Source organism: Harpegnathos saltator, unplaced genomic scaffold (genome assembly GCF_003227715.2).
Source record: "Harpegnathos saltator strain DR-91 unplaced genomic scaffold, Hsal_v8.6 scaffold33, whole genome shotgun sequence".
Classification (NCBI taxonomy): Eukaryota; Metazoa; Arthropoda; class Insecta; order Hymenoptera; family Formicidae; genus Harpegnathos; species Harpegnathos saltator.
Window position 1 is genome coordinate 601,384 of NW_020230128.1, and position 15,218 is coordinate 616,601.

The window sequence follows — 15,218 nt, forward strand, 5'->3', positions numbered from 1 at the left end:
ACGGCTCAGGCATACCCTGAGATTTTGATAATTTAAAGCTCCGCTCAAGTTGAGCAGAAGCCTTGATAATTTCGGCTGAATTCTCATCATTTCGACCGGAAACCCTGTATCATCGTTCGCACTTGAGAAGCGGAACATCGTTTCATTCGGCCCAACATTTTTTCCCACGTGAGTGCCTCTCCCACGTGAGGATCATCCGCGCGGCCGTGCCACCTCGGCTTCCCGCAAACAACAGCAGCGAGTGCGCCTTTTACACGCCGCTGAGGGAGGCCTCACCTCTTCAGCCTTTTCAGCGGGCTCTCGTAGTAGTGAGGAGTGGAGTACAAGTTGGGCACGGTGTGCGCCGGGGCGGGCGACGGTGCCGGTGTCGGGGTCCTCTTCATGATGTTCCTGACCATCGTGGCTTCGCCCGCCTCGCTCAAGTCGCTCACTTCGCCGACGCCGCCGCCACCGCCTCCGCCTACGCTTCCGCCGTTGCCACCGCCGCTGCCACCCCCGTTGCCGATTCTGCCGATGGCACCGCCGATGCCACTGGCGACGTTACCCCCGACGCTACCACCGCCTCCGCCTCCGCCTCCACCACCGCCGCCGCCGCAACCGCCACCGCCACCGCCACCGCCACCGCCGCTGCCGCCGCCATCACCAACCCCGTTGCCACTGCCGCCTCCTACATCCGCGGAGGCATTGTTGTTTTCCACGGCGTGCGTCTGCGCTACCGCCAGCTTCTCCTGCTCGATCGACAGACCCTTAACCTAGGTTTGCAGGGAAAACAGCGTACGTGAATTATAGATGAAGCAGAGGAAGGCGCGCGCGCGCGACTTTTTGGGGAACTGATAAAAGCAAGGAGCCTATGTGTGGAACGATCGTCGCCGCGACTGTGAGGCAGAATTATGGCGAGTATGGTTTATGGACACGGAGAGAGATCGATCGTCGCGTTCACAGCGATTGCCGTTGCTCGCAGCAGCCTGGACGAGTGTTCGGTGGTGACCGCGATTTTGTTCCGATTTTGTCAAAGGCAAAAACGAGAGCTCGCCCGAGGCTCGCGGCTGACAACGCGCTCGTTTTCGTCGGAAAGCTTGACAAATGATTTGACTGCTCGCGCTCGCTCGCGCCGAAGCGGGCGGGCTCGGCCGGGCATGTTTTAGGGTCGTCGAAATATCCGGCTGCCGCGCGCGCCATGTGTACAATTATTCGGTGACATTATTTCAGATCATTATTTACGGGGAAAGACAGGCGCACATACTTGAAGGCATTCAGCTGCCTTGAAGAAGGAGGTAAGGGATTCCTGGGACACGTGTACCTCGCCACGGTACATGAATTCGAGTAGGGACTCCATATCGTGGGCGCTCGTCCCGTCGAGAATAACGATCAGTCCCGCGGGAGAAGGCGGCATTCCTTCGAACAGCTCCTGAAAGTGCTTGCTGCATGCTGCGAGGATTAATCTGTGTGCCTTGAACGTAACTCCTGGAACACACAAGTAGAGGACACGCTGTTTTAAACTGTTGCCGAAGTAGCAGGTGCGCCGCGGTCGTCGGGGAAAAATGATATCGCTACCGCGGGGAAATGTTCGGCGCGAGTTTCGCACTTTGCGGCGTCCGTTAACCGTTTCACTGCTGAATTAACTTCCCTTGAGAAAATTATTAAAATATTTGGCGGTCCTACGTTTCTTGGCTCGCTGATTACGAACCTAAAGTCAGATTCACAAAATTCAAAATGGCGGACTCAACATGGCGATCATGATGTACAAAATCAATATAAATTCCAATTATTATCGAATAATGACCAAGTTGTAATAAGTTGTAATAAGAACATATGATTCTAGACCCGATGGAAAAAATTTATGTGAGAAAATGTTCAATACTGCATACTTATGCTTACTAGAGATTAAACATTCATTTTTGAGTAAAATAATAGTTGATAGTATGGATAAGAGATGGAGACACAGAATGAAAGAACTATGGAAATAGAGTTAAAAAGTGCGAAAAAATTAAATTTCGGCCGTTTTTGTAGAAATATTTCGCGAGACCGGCGAAATCTGAATTTCCGATCCATTCGCACGTTCTCTTTCCTTTCTCACGGCTCGCAAGTGCGGAGCGGCCGTCGTCGACGCCGACGAGCGCAGGAATTTTAGCGTGCAAAGCGAGCCGGTGACCGTCGAACCCTTCTTCTTCTTCTTCGTCTTCGTCTCGGTCTTCTTCTTCTTCTTCTTCTGCTTCTCCTTTTTCCTCCTTTTTTCTTTCAACCGACCCACCGCTTCCCTGCCCCCGGCGGCGGCATAAAGGAACCGCGCGCGCGCGCGCGCGCGCTGCTGGCTCGCCTGACGTCGATGCCCTTTCTCGCAGCTCGTTGCGTATTTAGGTCATCTTCGGACACGATCTTCCGTAATTCATAATTCACGCGCGCGAGTATAGTGCGTGCGCGGGCGTGTAATACGACACGGCCGAGCGCCGGACGTAGGGCGCCATTCGGGAGAGACATTCGGGAACGGCTGCGTATGAAAGGACAAAAAGGAGAGGGAGCAAGAAAGAAGGCCGCGAGGGCACGACCGACCGTTGGGGTAGCGGCGTGCAATCGCACGGTTCTCACCTCTCTCTCTCTCTCTCTCTCTCTCTCTCTCTCTCTCTCTCTCTCTCTCTCTCTCTCTCTCTCTGTATCGGGAAAGAGATGACAAAGGTGGACGAGATAACGCGTCGTTAATATCCGAGGGACATGATTGACGGGATCGACCCACCCTTGCGCTTGAATCGCCATCGTCAAGAACAGTCGCTTGTGTCCTACGCACGCGAAGGACAAATCTGTCAGTCGTTGATTTGGAGCTGCAGTCGAGACCGACTGGTCTCGGGACTGCTCTCTCTCTCTCTCTCTCTCTCTCTCTCTCTCTCTCTCTCTCTCTCTCTCTCTCTCTCTCTCTCTCTCTCTCTCTCTCTCTCTGTCTCTGTCTCTGTCTCTGTCTCTGTCTCTGTCTCTCTCTCTCTCAAGGTTTATCAAATTGTAAAAAATTAAATAAATTCTCGAAAATAAAGAGAAAAAGAACAATCGCATAGATACTAGTGATGGTCGATCTCGATTCAATCTTTGGAAAATCGATTTCTTCCTTAAAAACGTTGACTTTTGTAAATCGATCCTTTTTCATTCGGTTTTTAGAAATTACGTTTATTTTTCAATAGAGAATCGAGTTTCTCTGACTCTGACTGAGAATCTGTTGACGCACTTATTCATCAGTGTTGTTTGCTTAATAAAGAATTCAACCGGGGTCTGAAAGAATCGGTTTGCACACAAATCGAACGGAGAAAAGAGTCGACCTAAAAATTCGACTTTTGGAGGGAAAGATTGATTTTCTGAAAATCGAATTGAAATCGGCCATCACTAGTAGATACACAGAGACCGACATGACAGCCTTAGTTCAGGTTATTATTAGGTAATTAACAGAGTCCATGCGGTTTTGTATGTTAAAACCTAAAGAAAGGTAGAAATTTTCAGAAAAATGTTATAACTGCTATATAAATTACGAATAATTCCTAACTCTTCGTTACGGAATAACGAAAGGTCTTCCCGAATGTCCTGATCCCGAATGTCAAGTGATTCATCGTCGGAAGAAAATTTTTTAAACTGCACTTCTGTGCAGTCGGTTCTTCTAGAACTCATCTTCCTCAAATACTACGCATCTCTCACGACGTGACGCTTCTGCAGCTTTCGACCCGAGTTTAAATTCATAAAGCAAACATGCTCGAATTACGTTCAATCCGACAGACATTTTCAAACGGTAAATAATCACAAACTGAGAGACCGTGCCGCGACAAAGTTTCATCGATTAACTCACGCAAATCCGTGAACTACGCGATGCGCGTAAACGCGCATAAACGCGTCCGACAGGTCTCGACGAGAAACAAAAACCGTACGAATGATTCGGCTCGTCTAACAGTATTTCCGGACATTCCGCCAATTAACACGCTGAGCGAGTGCTGTGACGAACGTGCTGCTCCGAGACACGATCCTTCGCTCTACGTTGAACGGCCGACAAATAATAAATCGACATTGCAGAAAAGCCGAGTGACCTGGTTGCACCAAGTGTTGCCCACGTGTACGTTTCCACGCGGACGCCTCTTCACCTAGCCGGATCTTAGAGACGCGAGCGTGCGGCGGAGGCTCGTCGGCGCGAGATACCCTCCGAACAAGGAAATCAAGTGCGAGAAAAGAAAGGTGACGGAGGCACGACCAGGTGGTTGAAAGCACCTGTCTTCCCGAATGACTCCCGGGACAAAGTGTAACCAAAACTCTTTGAGCTCTCACTCTACGCCTTTCGTCGCAGGATCGAATTTCCGTGCGCTCCCCGTCGCGATCGCTCGAATCTCCCGCGTCCGACGAATATTCTATTAAGCGCGTGTCGCCGAGCGTGTATTTCTCGACTCACGACTCGCTCGCTAGCTCGCTCGCCGCAGTATGCCGTATTCCGTAAATTGCCTCGCTGATAATAATACATCTCTCCAATAGGGGGGGGGGAGGAGTTATTTTGACCCTTTAACGCCTATTGGTAACTATAGTTACCAGAAACGCATTTAAGAATCCACAACTTGGTCAAAAGAGGAGATATTTTTGTTTTCTTTGCACCACTGTAAAGGTGAATTCTTCTTCTAAAAAATGGTATATAGATTATATGTAGGTTCGGTTCAGTTCAGTTTTAGCTCAGTTTTAATGATAACATGTTTTGTCAAATTCCAAGTAGGCATAGTTAGGCATTGTTATTGACATCTAGAAGTGCACTGTAAATGAATAGATTGGTATCTGTTATAATTTTATACATTTGGAAGCTTTCTCAGATGCAAAATGTGAAATTAAAAGAATACAGAAATCCAAAATGGCGAATCCAATATGGTGGACACGAAAATCAAGAAATCAAGCTATTTTCGTGAAACCTGGTGACCAGGTTTTTTATGCGGCGAAAAATGAAGGGACGATTGATCGTATCTAAATGGTGATCTATAAGATATTCTTCTGAAATAGTAAGCTTGACGCTCTGAATGATAAACTTCACTCACAAATATAGTAAAATTTCAGCTCAGAAATGTCAAGCTGACTATCAGAGTTATGTCATATAGATTACCCTTCATTTTTCTCTGTATAGGTTGCTCATTTGGTATATATATGCTTTTAGGATCCAAGTCATATTTACCAATAAACAAAAAACGAACGATAAAAAAAACCAATATAAAATTCTGATATTTTTTTTTGGTTATCGCTACTTATAGTCTCAGTTCAGAAAAACTCAAATTTTATTCTTAAAAAACTTATAAAAAAGTCGGGCGTTAAAGGGTTAAGCATGAAGTTTCGACCAGAGGCAATTTTCCGTGCTCCCATGGCCCGATTATCGGGTGTCCACTTCCCGCAACAACGGATCGATAATTCCGGGGCTCGCAACTCGCCTGTTATACAGCTTCGTGCGTATCGTCGTCACCGTCGTCGTCGTCGTCGTCGTCGTCGTCGTCGTCGTCGTCGTCGTCGCCGCCGCCGCCGCCGTCGCAGGTACTCGGGAGCCAAATATAAGCCCCGAATGTGCTATGCAAGGGCCAACGGCCGAGTCGCGCGTGAGCGTGTGGGTGTTTCGCGAGTGATGCCGGCGGGTTGCGCCATCGCTTATGCCGGTATCGCATAAGCGGAATTTGAACACACATATGCACGCCGGTATCGCGACGCTCACTCCGGCGCGGCGTAAACAAGAGAATTAATCGATCGGCGAGAAATGACGCGCATCTCGCTGGCTGAAAAACATCGGCTGTTGAGACCTGAGTGAAAAGCAGTCCAATAGTCTCTCTCTCTCTCTCTCTCTCTCTCTCTCGTTTCTTTTTCTTAATGATATCGTACAGAAGCAATTACAAAAAAAAAGAAAAAGCCACCGGAGAGAGGCAAGAGCGGCCAGTGAGACATCCCGGCGTGGTGTACACCTGGGAACTGCGCTCGAAAACGCGTGAAACGCAAGACGGCACGCAGTTTCTTCTCCCCGGCACACTTGTGGAAATAATGAGGTATGCAAAGCTCATCCCGCGCGGGCAGGAAGGAGAGGGGGATGCCGGGGTTATTAATAAATTTCGTAATGCGCCGTGCGCGCGGTCGGAACTCTTTCTCTCTCTCTCTCTCTCCCTCTCTCTCCCCCCCTCTCTCTCTCTCTCTCTCTCTCTCTCTTTCTGCTGTATATGCGCGAGAGCGCTCGGCGTTGTTCCGTTATCAGGGCGCATGCAAAATATACTGGCGAGATGTTGCAAGGAATTTCAGCGGCGTTGCGTAACGCAACGCGCGTGCACGCGCGGAGAGGGAGGGAGGGAGGGAGGGAGGGAGACGGGGCGGCGAGAACGTGTTTATAACATGCCGCAATCGCCGTCATCGACTCATCGGGCGAGCTGTTGCCGTGAATGAGTGAGTAGAGAGATAAGGCGCGCCGAGAGAGCGCTTTCGTTCGCTCGCTCGCGCTCGCATATTTATTTAGATATTGTTCATAGTACAAGGTCTATATTTAACGAGCAGACACAGAAATGCTATCGCGGCGAAATGATCTCGTCGGCGATCGCCGATAAAGCCGAGCGAATGCACGGAATAACAAAGTGAAGGCGATAGCGAGACGATAACTCTCCTCGCGCGGTGTATCTTCGGCCGCGATGTGTCAGCGACGGAAAGACGCCGAGCTCCTTCCTTTTGTTCCTTTTGTTGTTGTTGTTGTTGTTATTGTTATTGTTCATACTCGCGGGACAATGTTTGCAATATTTGCACTGACGGCATCGGCCGTCAGTGCGATAAATGGCGCGGCTGTTTACGCTCGGAGGATCCACGTGCCTCTCTCTTCAGCGGCCGTTCGCTCGTACATTCCGTCGTCATAGAGCGCGCGCGCGCGCGATCGGCGTCTTAAACGGCGTATGAAGCGCATTAGCCGGCGATATACATTGCAAATGCCGCGGTGTGTGTGCCGGGGCGAGATCGCCGGAGGGTTTTGCGACGAGGCCAGATTGCCTTGCCGGCGCGGCGCGGCGGGCCGGCTGTCGTCACACGAAACTTGCAAATAAAACGCGCGTAGTTACGCAACAGTGCAATGCACTCTTGGCGGGCAATCTATTCATATTCCAAGGCCAGCCGGTAGAGCTCTTTGGGAGTTGGGCTTTTCGGAGCCTCTTACGACGGTCATCGTTCCCCCTACTACGCGCGATAATAATTCGGAACCTCGTGAACGTGTGCACCGTGACCGGCGGCTGTGTATGCGTACGCACGCGCGCACACATTTACACGCATGTCGCCCCGGCCGCAAAAAACTATTGCGCTTTCGATCATAATTTCGCGGCTCGACGTCCGCGTGATTGGCGATTTCGTCCGCGGAGACACACAAAAGCGATCGAAATTCGGATTGTATTTCGAGAGAGTCCGCCGCGGCTTCGTCTGCCTGAAGAAACCTACGAGTGGAAAAATTGGCGATCTCTATCGCTTAGAGGCGCGCTCGGTGGCACTCCAGCGTTTCTTTTTTACACAAGTGAAATCCCCATTGATTGAGACTTTGGTTTTACTTAACACCTAAACTGTCCGCAGCAAACAGGGATCCTGCCAGCGGCCAATGGAGATTTAATTTATACAGAAACTAAAGTCTCTTATTTACGAGGAAAAGTAGGAAACGCGGAAATTCAAAAAATTATGAAACTTTGCGTGCGAGTAAAGTGGTTCATCCGTAATGAAAAATTTATGCTATTTTTTGTTCATGCGGAACCACCCTTCGAAAAGGGCGGAGGTGGTTTCGAAAATTTTTCAATTTTGCAAAATCTATGCAATTTTTCAAGTTTTGCAAAATCATAGTTGCAAAGGATATGAAATACACCACAACTTTCATATAAATCATTTTTGCATATGTCTCGTATTTTAAAAGATATACGCTATAAATGAAAATGATTGTTTTTTTCGAAGGGTGGTTTCACCCCCCCCCCTCAGACTGGAAGTCCGCACGAATAAAAAATAATTTTGCATTAAGGATGACCACCACTTTACTTCCACACAAAGTTTCATAATTTTTTTAATTTCCGAATTCCCTATGTTTCCTTGTTAGCGTCTTCAAGTGCCAGAAAACGCACAATTGCCACTTGTAGGTTCTTTATCTCTCTCGGCAAGGTTGCAGGCGAGAGATCTCCCCGAGATCCATGGCTGTTGGGGACATCTCAAGTCGGGGATGTGGCCAACATTTCGACTCGGATGCTCACGAGCTTGCGCCGTAATTGGTTACGGCAGTAGCCGACGTGACGATTCGCGCTGGAAATATTGGCTATTTATGTTATACTCTTATCTTATATTATATCATGGTAGATGAGGAAACGATAATTGTTTTCTCTTTAATCCTCTGTCGAAGTCGTGCCGTCGAATGTCTCATACTTTCAGTCCTCTCAGCTCCAGTCGACATTTAGATCCTGCGTGCGACCTTGATCGTTCCATTTAACGCTGATTCAGTACTCTGAAGGCTACATCATCGACTTCTCTCGATTGTATTTCGCCTGCAACCTTGCCGAGAGAGGTAAAGAACCTACAAGTGGCAATTGTGCGCTTTCTGGCACTTGAAGGCGCCAAGTAAGAGGAGGTAAGAGACTCTAGTTTCTGTATAAATTAAATCCCCATTGGTCCCTGACAGGATCCCTGATTGTTAGTTGACAGTTTAGCTGTCAAGTAAAACCAAAGCCTCAACTCGAGATCGTTCCGAAGCGAGAACGAGAAGAGAGCCGACGCCGTCCGTTGCTTTCTTTCTCGAGCGTCGAACGGACAATCGAATAGGGACCGGACAAATCCACGAGGGAAGAATTTGCAGTGGAAAATCACGCGAAAGCATTCGCGCGGCGCGGCGCGGCGCGGCGCGGCGCGGCGCGGCACGCCACGCCGGGCCGAGCGGAGTCGAGGCGAGGCGAGGCGAGGCGAGCGGGTACTCGGCGGTCTCGCCGCGGCCTCGCGAAAAGATAAGAGCGAGCGACGATTTGATTAGGACCGAGAGAGCAATTCTAACGATACGGAGCAAGGCGGCCAAGGGACGGGAACGGCGGTCAATGCCCCGGCAAGGTCGACGATGCAGAGCGAGCGAACGTGAGCGGGTGTGCGCGCGCGCGCGTATCGGCTCCGCTCGGTCCGGCTCAGCTTAGCTCGGCTCAGCTAGTTCGCCCGTACGAAAAGTCGACGGCCAATCGGCGACCGGGCTTCCTCTGCGTCTCTGGTCCCGGCCAATGGCCGCGTGGGACCAAGGTCGTTCTCTTCGCACACGTTCCAAGTTCGTTGCACAGCGGCGGAAAATGCCGCCGAAAACAAGAGAGAGAGAGAGAGAGAGAGAGAGGAGGAGTGAGAGCGAGAAAGAGAGGAGAGAGAGGCGCGGGGACAGGACGGAATGGGACGAAACGATCGGATAGGGACGGGGGACGGGCGGAGCGGGGAGAGGAAGAACGCACCACATACGCATCGCGATACGCGCGAGAAACGACACGTGGAGGGGTGGCCATGAGTTTCGAGGTTGCCCTCGCAAGAAATCGGGTGTATCTACGCACACACACACACGTGTGTGCACAGCACGAGAGCGCGCGCAGGGAAGGGTGCCGAAACGCGGAAAATAGACGCGCCCGCGTGTCCGTGAACGCTAATCGCGCGCGAAACTTCTTTCTTCCTCTCCCTCTCGGCCTCTCCCGCCCCCGGCCCTCTCGTTCTTTCTCTATCTATCTATCTCTCTTTCGCGCGCGAATTGCTGCGTCGTACGTGATTCCTCTTCCCTCGGAAAGAGGACCGAGCATCTCGCGCGCGCGCGAGAGAGTGTGCGTTCTGTCGGCCAGCGCGAAGAAGAAAGAAAGGCGGAAGGAACCGCATCTCGAGAGGCGCGGTTTATTCAGAGGAGAAGAATGCGAGGGTCACGCGGTTATTAATTTAACGCTTAAGCATCCCGAACGAAGCGCGTGCATTTCTTCCTGAAGCGCGTCGGAATATCTTGCTTTTGAAGCTTTTGGAGCTCCGTGTCGGAGCTCTCTTCTTTGGGATTTCTTTCGAACGAAACTTTGCTCTTACGTGGCTTTCGCGCTCCGAGTAAATCTCCCACGGCGAGTCGTTGAGTGTCTCATCCAAAATCGAGGAGCGAAGGTGCAACGTGCTCCACAAGAACTTGAGGATACTCGCACTGACCGACCCCTCTTTCTAGCAAAATCGGTTAGACCTTAAATTGAATTTAGGTAATTCATTTTCTGAGTAGAATTTGAAATTTAGAGACTCAGGTTAACGTTAACCAATTGATGTTGATAGAAATATGAGACATTTCTTCTTCTATAGAATCGGAAAAGAATTCTGACTGTACGGTTTGAGTTAGATATTCACTCTTATGATTCCGAAGCTCTTCGCCGTTGCTCCGCCGGCAAATTTTCCCTCGTTTCGAGTGAGACTCAACTGCAACAAGTTTAGAGAGCGGAAAAGCTTGAATGTGAGAGGGAGAAACGTCGGTGGAAACTATCTTCTATCATCTTCTTGCTTCCCGAATATCTTGGAATGGAATCTCACTGAAAACCAACAAACAGCGGCCGTATTTTCACTCGAAGCGAGAGTGCTCATAGCAAATTCCAACTCCGCAGGAGCGAATATCTCGATCAATCAGAACGACCATGTCCGCGTGTGAACATCGGAGAACATGATGAGATTGTCCTCGACTTCCCTGCGAGAGATTGCAAACAACTCTCCAATTCCGAATTTCGTGAAAATATTTCACGATCGAGACACTGTGGAGATTGAGCGGAGTGAAAATGGCCGGCGGTGCTCGACGCTTCGTCGCGAAGAATTCACGAGCGCAAGATCGACTCGAAGTGAAGAGATCTCCCCAGCGAATTTCGAGAAACCACCCGTCGAATCCCCGACGGTCGATCGGTCGCAACGGAACTGTATCGATGCATCGCGACGGCGGCGTCGACGTCCGTCGCCGGGCGTGTTGATGCACGCGCGGCAGCTGGCGCGTTGGCACGTTACGCAATTTCGCAGTGTCGTTGACCCACTTTCGAGTGTGCCGATTAATTTCGTGATTCGGCCTTTTATCAGCGCGAGCGCGTGGCGACGGCGACAGCGACGGCGACAGCGACGGCGTCGACGGCAGCGGCGGCGGCGGCGGCGGCGGCGGTGGCGGCGGCGGCGGCGGCTGTGCATTCGCTCTCCGAGCGGTTGTTATTGCAGCCGCGCTGCGAGAAGGAGCATCGCGGCGGTATGCTTCTCCGGCGATACCGTTCTCGATACCCCTCTCAGCGCGTACGCGTCGCGGCGCGGCCAACAGGCTCTGATAATCTGATAAGGGCCGTCGCGCCGTTCGCGCTTTCGCAACTCCGCGCGCGCGCGCGCGTTTGCCTTGTAATACTAACGAACCGGGCCTTGAAGAGGCCCCGGCCCGGCCGCGCGCGTGTCTAACGCTCGCCCGAGCGCGTGAACGCGCGAAATTCAGACGCAGAAACAAAAGCGGAGAGGCGCGACGCGACGCGCGTGCTGTTGTGGTTACCTAACGATTAGGGATGCCGATTTTAAACTCGATTTAATCGAAGATCGATTAATCGGATAAAGATCGATTTCCAATTAATTTTCTGGAAGTGAATCGATTCAAGGATCGATCTGTAAATTCAGAAAATCGGCAACACGATACTTTCAATTTCTACTAGTGATATAGCTTTTTTTTGTTAATTCTTTTTAGTTGTAATATTTGAAGTCACTTAATGGCTGCACGATGCACACATTACGTTGCCCCTTTAGGCCTATGGGCGAACATTTTCAGCGGAACGAAACGCGAGAACCAATCACAGCCACTCTATATAATAGTATATACGTATTATATACATATGTATACGCATATAATATGTATATGCATATAATAGTAAACGTGATTTCTTATTTAATAACGTTTAAAAACCCTTGATTGATGTTTAATCAAACTCATTAAATCCTTAGCATAAAGATTTAAAGATCTTTTCCTATCTTGTTGTGGCCACGCACAACACAACCAAAAGAGTACCATCTGTTTAATCTCTTTAATTATCATATTAAACTTTATATGAATTACACGAGGTCTACTTTAGAGTGTAGAAATTTGACAGGTAGTATACTCCAATGAGTGGTTCACTTTACATGCATACCGATTCGAATCGATTTTCTGAAATCGATTCTTTACTGAAAGCGATTTTTTAAAGATCGATTTTTCCCCTCGTGATTCGAATCGATTTTTAAATCGATCTGCTTGAAAAAAAATCAACATCCCTACTAACGATCGCGACGGACGAAAGTTGCAACCTCCTCAGAGGAGAGGAGGGAAACCGGTTTCGGCAGCGAGAGAGGCAGGGGGAGGGACCGAAAGCACGACGAAGAAAATTGAGAGAGAGAGAGAGAGAGAGAGAGGGAGGGAGGGAGGGAGGAGTCCCTGGGACATCATTCTGGATTTTTCACGAGAGCGAAACACCGCGCGGCAATATCCCCGACATCGGGCGGCGGCGGCGGCCTCGTGTGCGTGTGTTGCGCAACGCTCGCGCGTTTTATTACGGTTCCTCCGCACCACCATAAAGCCGGATTAACCGCCGCGATGTTCCGCGTCAGCGACGTGCGGCCTGCCGGGGATCGCATGTTTGTAATAGAAATAGCAGCGGAGAAGGCCACGCGCGCGCGCGGTTAGATCGGAAAGATCAGCGACCACCGGGCGGGAAGAGCGGCGGCAGCGGCGGGGGGGGGGAGGGGGAGGAGGACAGCTGTATCAGTGAGCGTCCGATCACCGGTCAATAACAACCGAGGCTAGAGTGCTATGTGTGCGAGTGCCTGCCGTTCCTCGCGCACAGCACACTTTTCGATGTAATTTAACAACGTCCGTTTTAGCCGGCGCTGCTTCCTCCCTGCATTCATTTCCGAGCATTCCTGAATGAACAGAAGACCGAGGAAAAGTTTAATTTTTTCTTTTCAATCTTCCGTCTCCCGCCGTCGATCGCTAAATGTCTGAAGTGGAGGTTTGATTGAGGATGAAGTAGAGAAAGTCTTGGTCTGCGAATTCAAGCGGCAGAAGACGCACCGTTTGCAAGGCGACCTCTCTCGACAAAATTGCAGGTTGTAGGTTGTAGGTGTGAAATTGGAGTAAATTCGATGTCGAGGTCAAACCCAAGGTATTTCCAATCTGATTTCCGTCTACCATCTGCAGATTCTGGCGAACCGATTTATAATTTATATTATTTATTTATATTATTTATGAGATCCTACTCGGCGCCTCTTAGTCTCTCTAAATGAGAGAAAACGAACTTCACATTTGTAAGTTTTTCAACTCTCGGCGAGGCTGTAGGTAAAATACGACGAAGCCTTTGATGTCGCCCTCAGAATATCGAATCGGCATTAAACGGAATATCGAAGTCGAAAGTGGCAGCAGAAGTGCCAGGTTTCTTTCAGAGCCGGCGCGGCGTGGTATTTGCGGCGAAAGGAAACGAAGGAAAAAAAAAAGAAGTCGTCGAAGGTCCACCGCGCACCGGAGAGCGTTCCGGCACTGAAACGCGATTTTAATTAGCGCTGAATGACGACGATCCGATCGATCCGATCCCTCAACCGGTCATTCACTGGTGCATTCACCCAGCCGCCCGGGGGATAAAGCTCGCGCGTAACGACGCACAAGCGAGGACAACCGTAGGAGGAGACGGAGGAGTAGGAGAAGGAAAAGGAAGGAGGAGGATGACCGTGGCCGAAGTCAATGGCCGGCATCCTGTTGCATCAGAGAGCGCGCTAACCTTGACTCCAGGAAGTGTACCTTGCTATAAGCAGCGAAGTTTGCGAGCGGCAACCGCGGCGAGTGCGTTCGTTCACTCCTCCTCGCTTCTCTCTTCCTTCTCTCTCCCCTCCACCCGCCCGCCTGTCCGCCCGGCTGTCCCCTTCGGCGGGGGCCTGTCACGCATCGCGAGTGCCTCTCGAATTACTATACGGCTTTCGCGCCTTGCATTCCGCCGACGTGTGTGTGTGACGCGTACGCTAGAATAACATCGGCCTGCGATACGAGGCACTCATCTCGCTGGAGATCGCTGATCCGAACTCCCGCTCCTCGCCTCGCCCCGCCGCGCCGATAGCGCGCGATCGCGACGATTATCCCGGGTGAAGCCGGCTCTCTTTCTCTTTCTTCCCCCCCCTCCCTCCTCCTCTCTCTCTTCGCGCGCGCCGCTGTCTCTTCTTCTTTTTGTCCGCGCGTTAGCTGCGAAACTGACGTCGTATTTCTTCCGTGACAGCTTCATCATTTCTCATCTTCACGTCGGTAGCGCTGGTAATTGCTGCTGTGTGCCTTGGTCTTTGTAAATTACAGTTCTTGAAACTACTCGTGCTCGGAGACGCGTCTCGCGATCGATCGGTGTCCTTCGATCGCGCGCGGTCGTTAACGCGCTCGCGGAAGGTCCTGTTCTCGCACCAGTGAGTCGAGAGTCTCTCTCTCTCTCTCTCTCTCTCTCTCTCTCTCTCTCTCTCTCTCTCTCTCTCTCTCTCTCTCTCTCCCTCTCTCTCTCTCTCTCTCTCTCTCTCTCTGAATCCCGACGCACTCGATTGTACTGGCGAGTGGGCGGCGGTCCGAAAAAGTCAAAGTTCTAGTCCCATTTCCAACTATAGTTTATAGATTCCGGAGAGGCAATGAGGATTTTACTTATAGAGAGACTGAAGCTTTCATCGACGCTTCTAAATGGCGTAAGATGCACGATTTGCCATTAGCAGGTATTTAAGAAGACTTTTCGGCAAGATTGTGAGTTAAAAGGAATCGAAAGAGGTTAATAATCGACTTCAGAGTATAAAATTAGCGTTAAACGGAATAGTGAGGCCGGAATTTTGATCCTATTTCCAATCTCAACTGTCTAATATCTATTCCGGAGGAGCAGCGGAGATTTCATTTATACGGAGAGGACTGAAGTCTCGTTCAGCGTCTCTAAATGGCAGAAAATCTAAATTACTTGTAGCTCCTTAATATGTTGGCTGCCTATAATTTGCGTGACGTTTGTATTCATGCGATTAGCAGGACTTTACAAATAATTCGTCGAAGCTATTTAATACTAAAACAAGTATTTAATATTGGGTATTCCGGTTATAGTAGTTTTGAGGGATTTTTTGCGAAAGAAACACGTTTGTTTTCAAGAGACGTTAAATTATATTTTATTCAAAATATTTTCCATCGCTAGCTGTAACTTTTCCCCACTTTTCGGGCAACAAGTGAATTCCGCGATAAA

At 50.0% G+C, this 15,218-nt stretch overlaps 1 protein-coding gene across 1 annotated transcript in view; it reads right to left on the reverse strand.

Annotated features, from left to right (window-relative positions):
• The window catches only part of chinmo (Chronologically inappropriate morphogenesis), an 81,196-nt gene that overhangs the window by 36,066 nt on the left and 29,912 nt on the right, over positions 1-15,218 (reverse strand). The window contains exons 3-4 of the mRNA XM_025300107.1: positions 1,244-1,464; positions 277-752 (exon numbers count right to left, since the gene is read on the reverse strand). Coding sequence (XP_025155892.1) covers positions 277-752; positions 1,244-1,464 — 697 coding nt within the window. The remainder of the gene's footprint in view (positions 1-276; positions 753-1,243; positions 1,465-15,218) is intronic.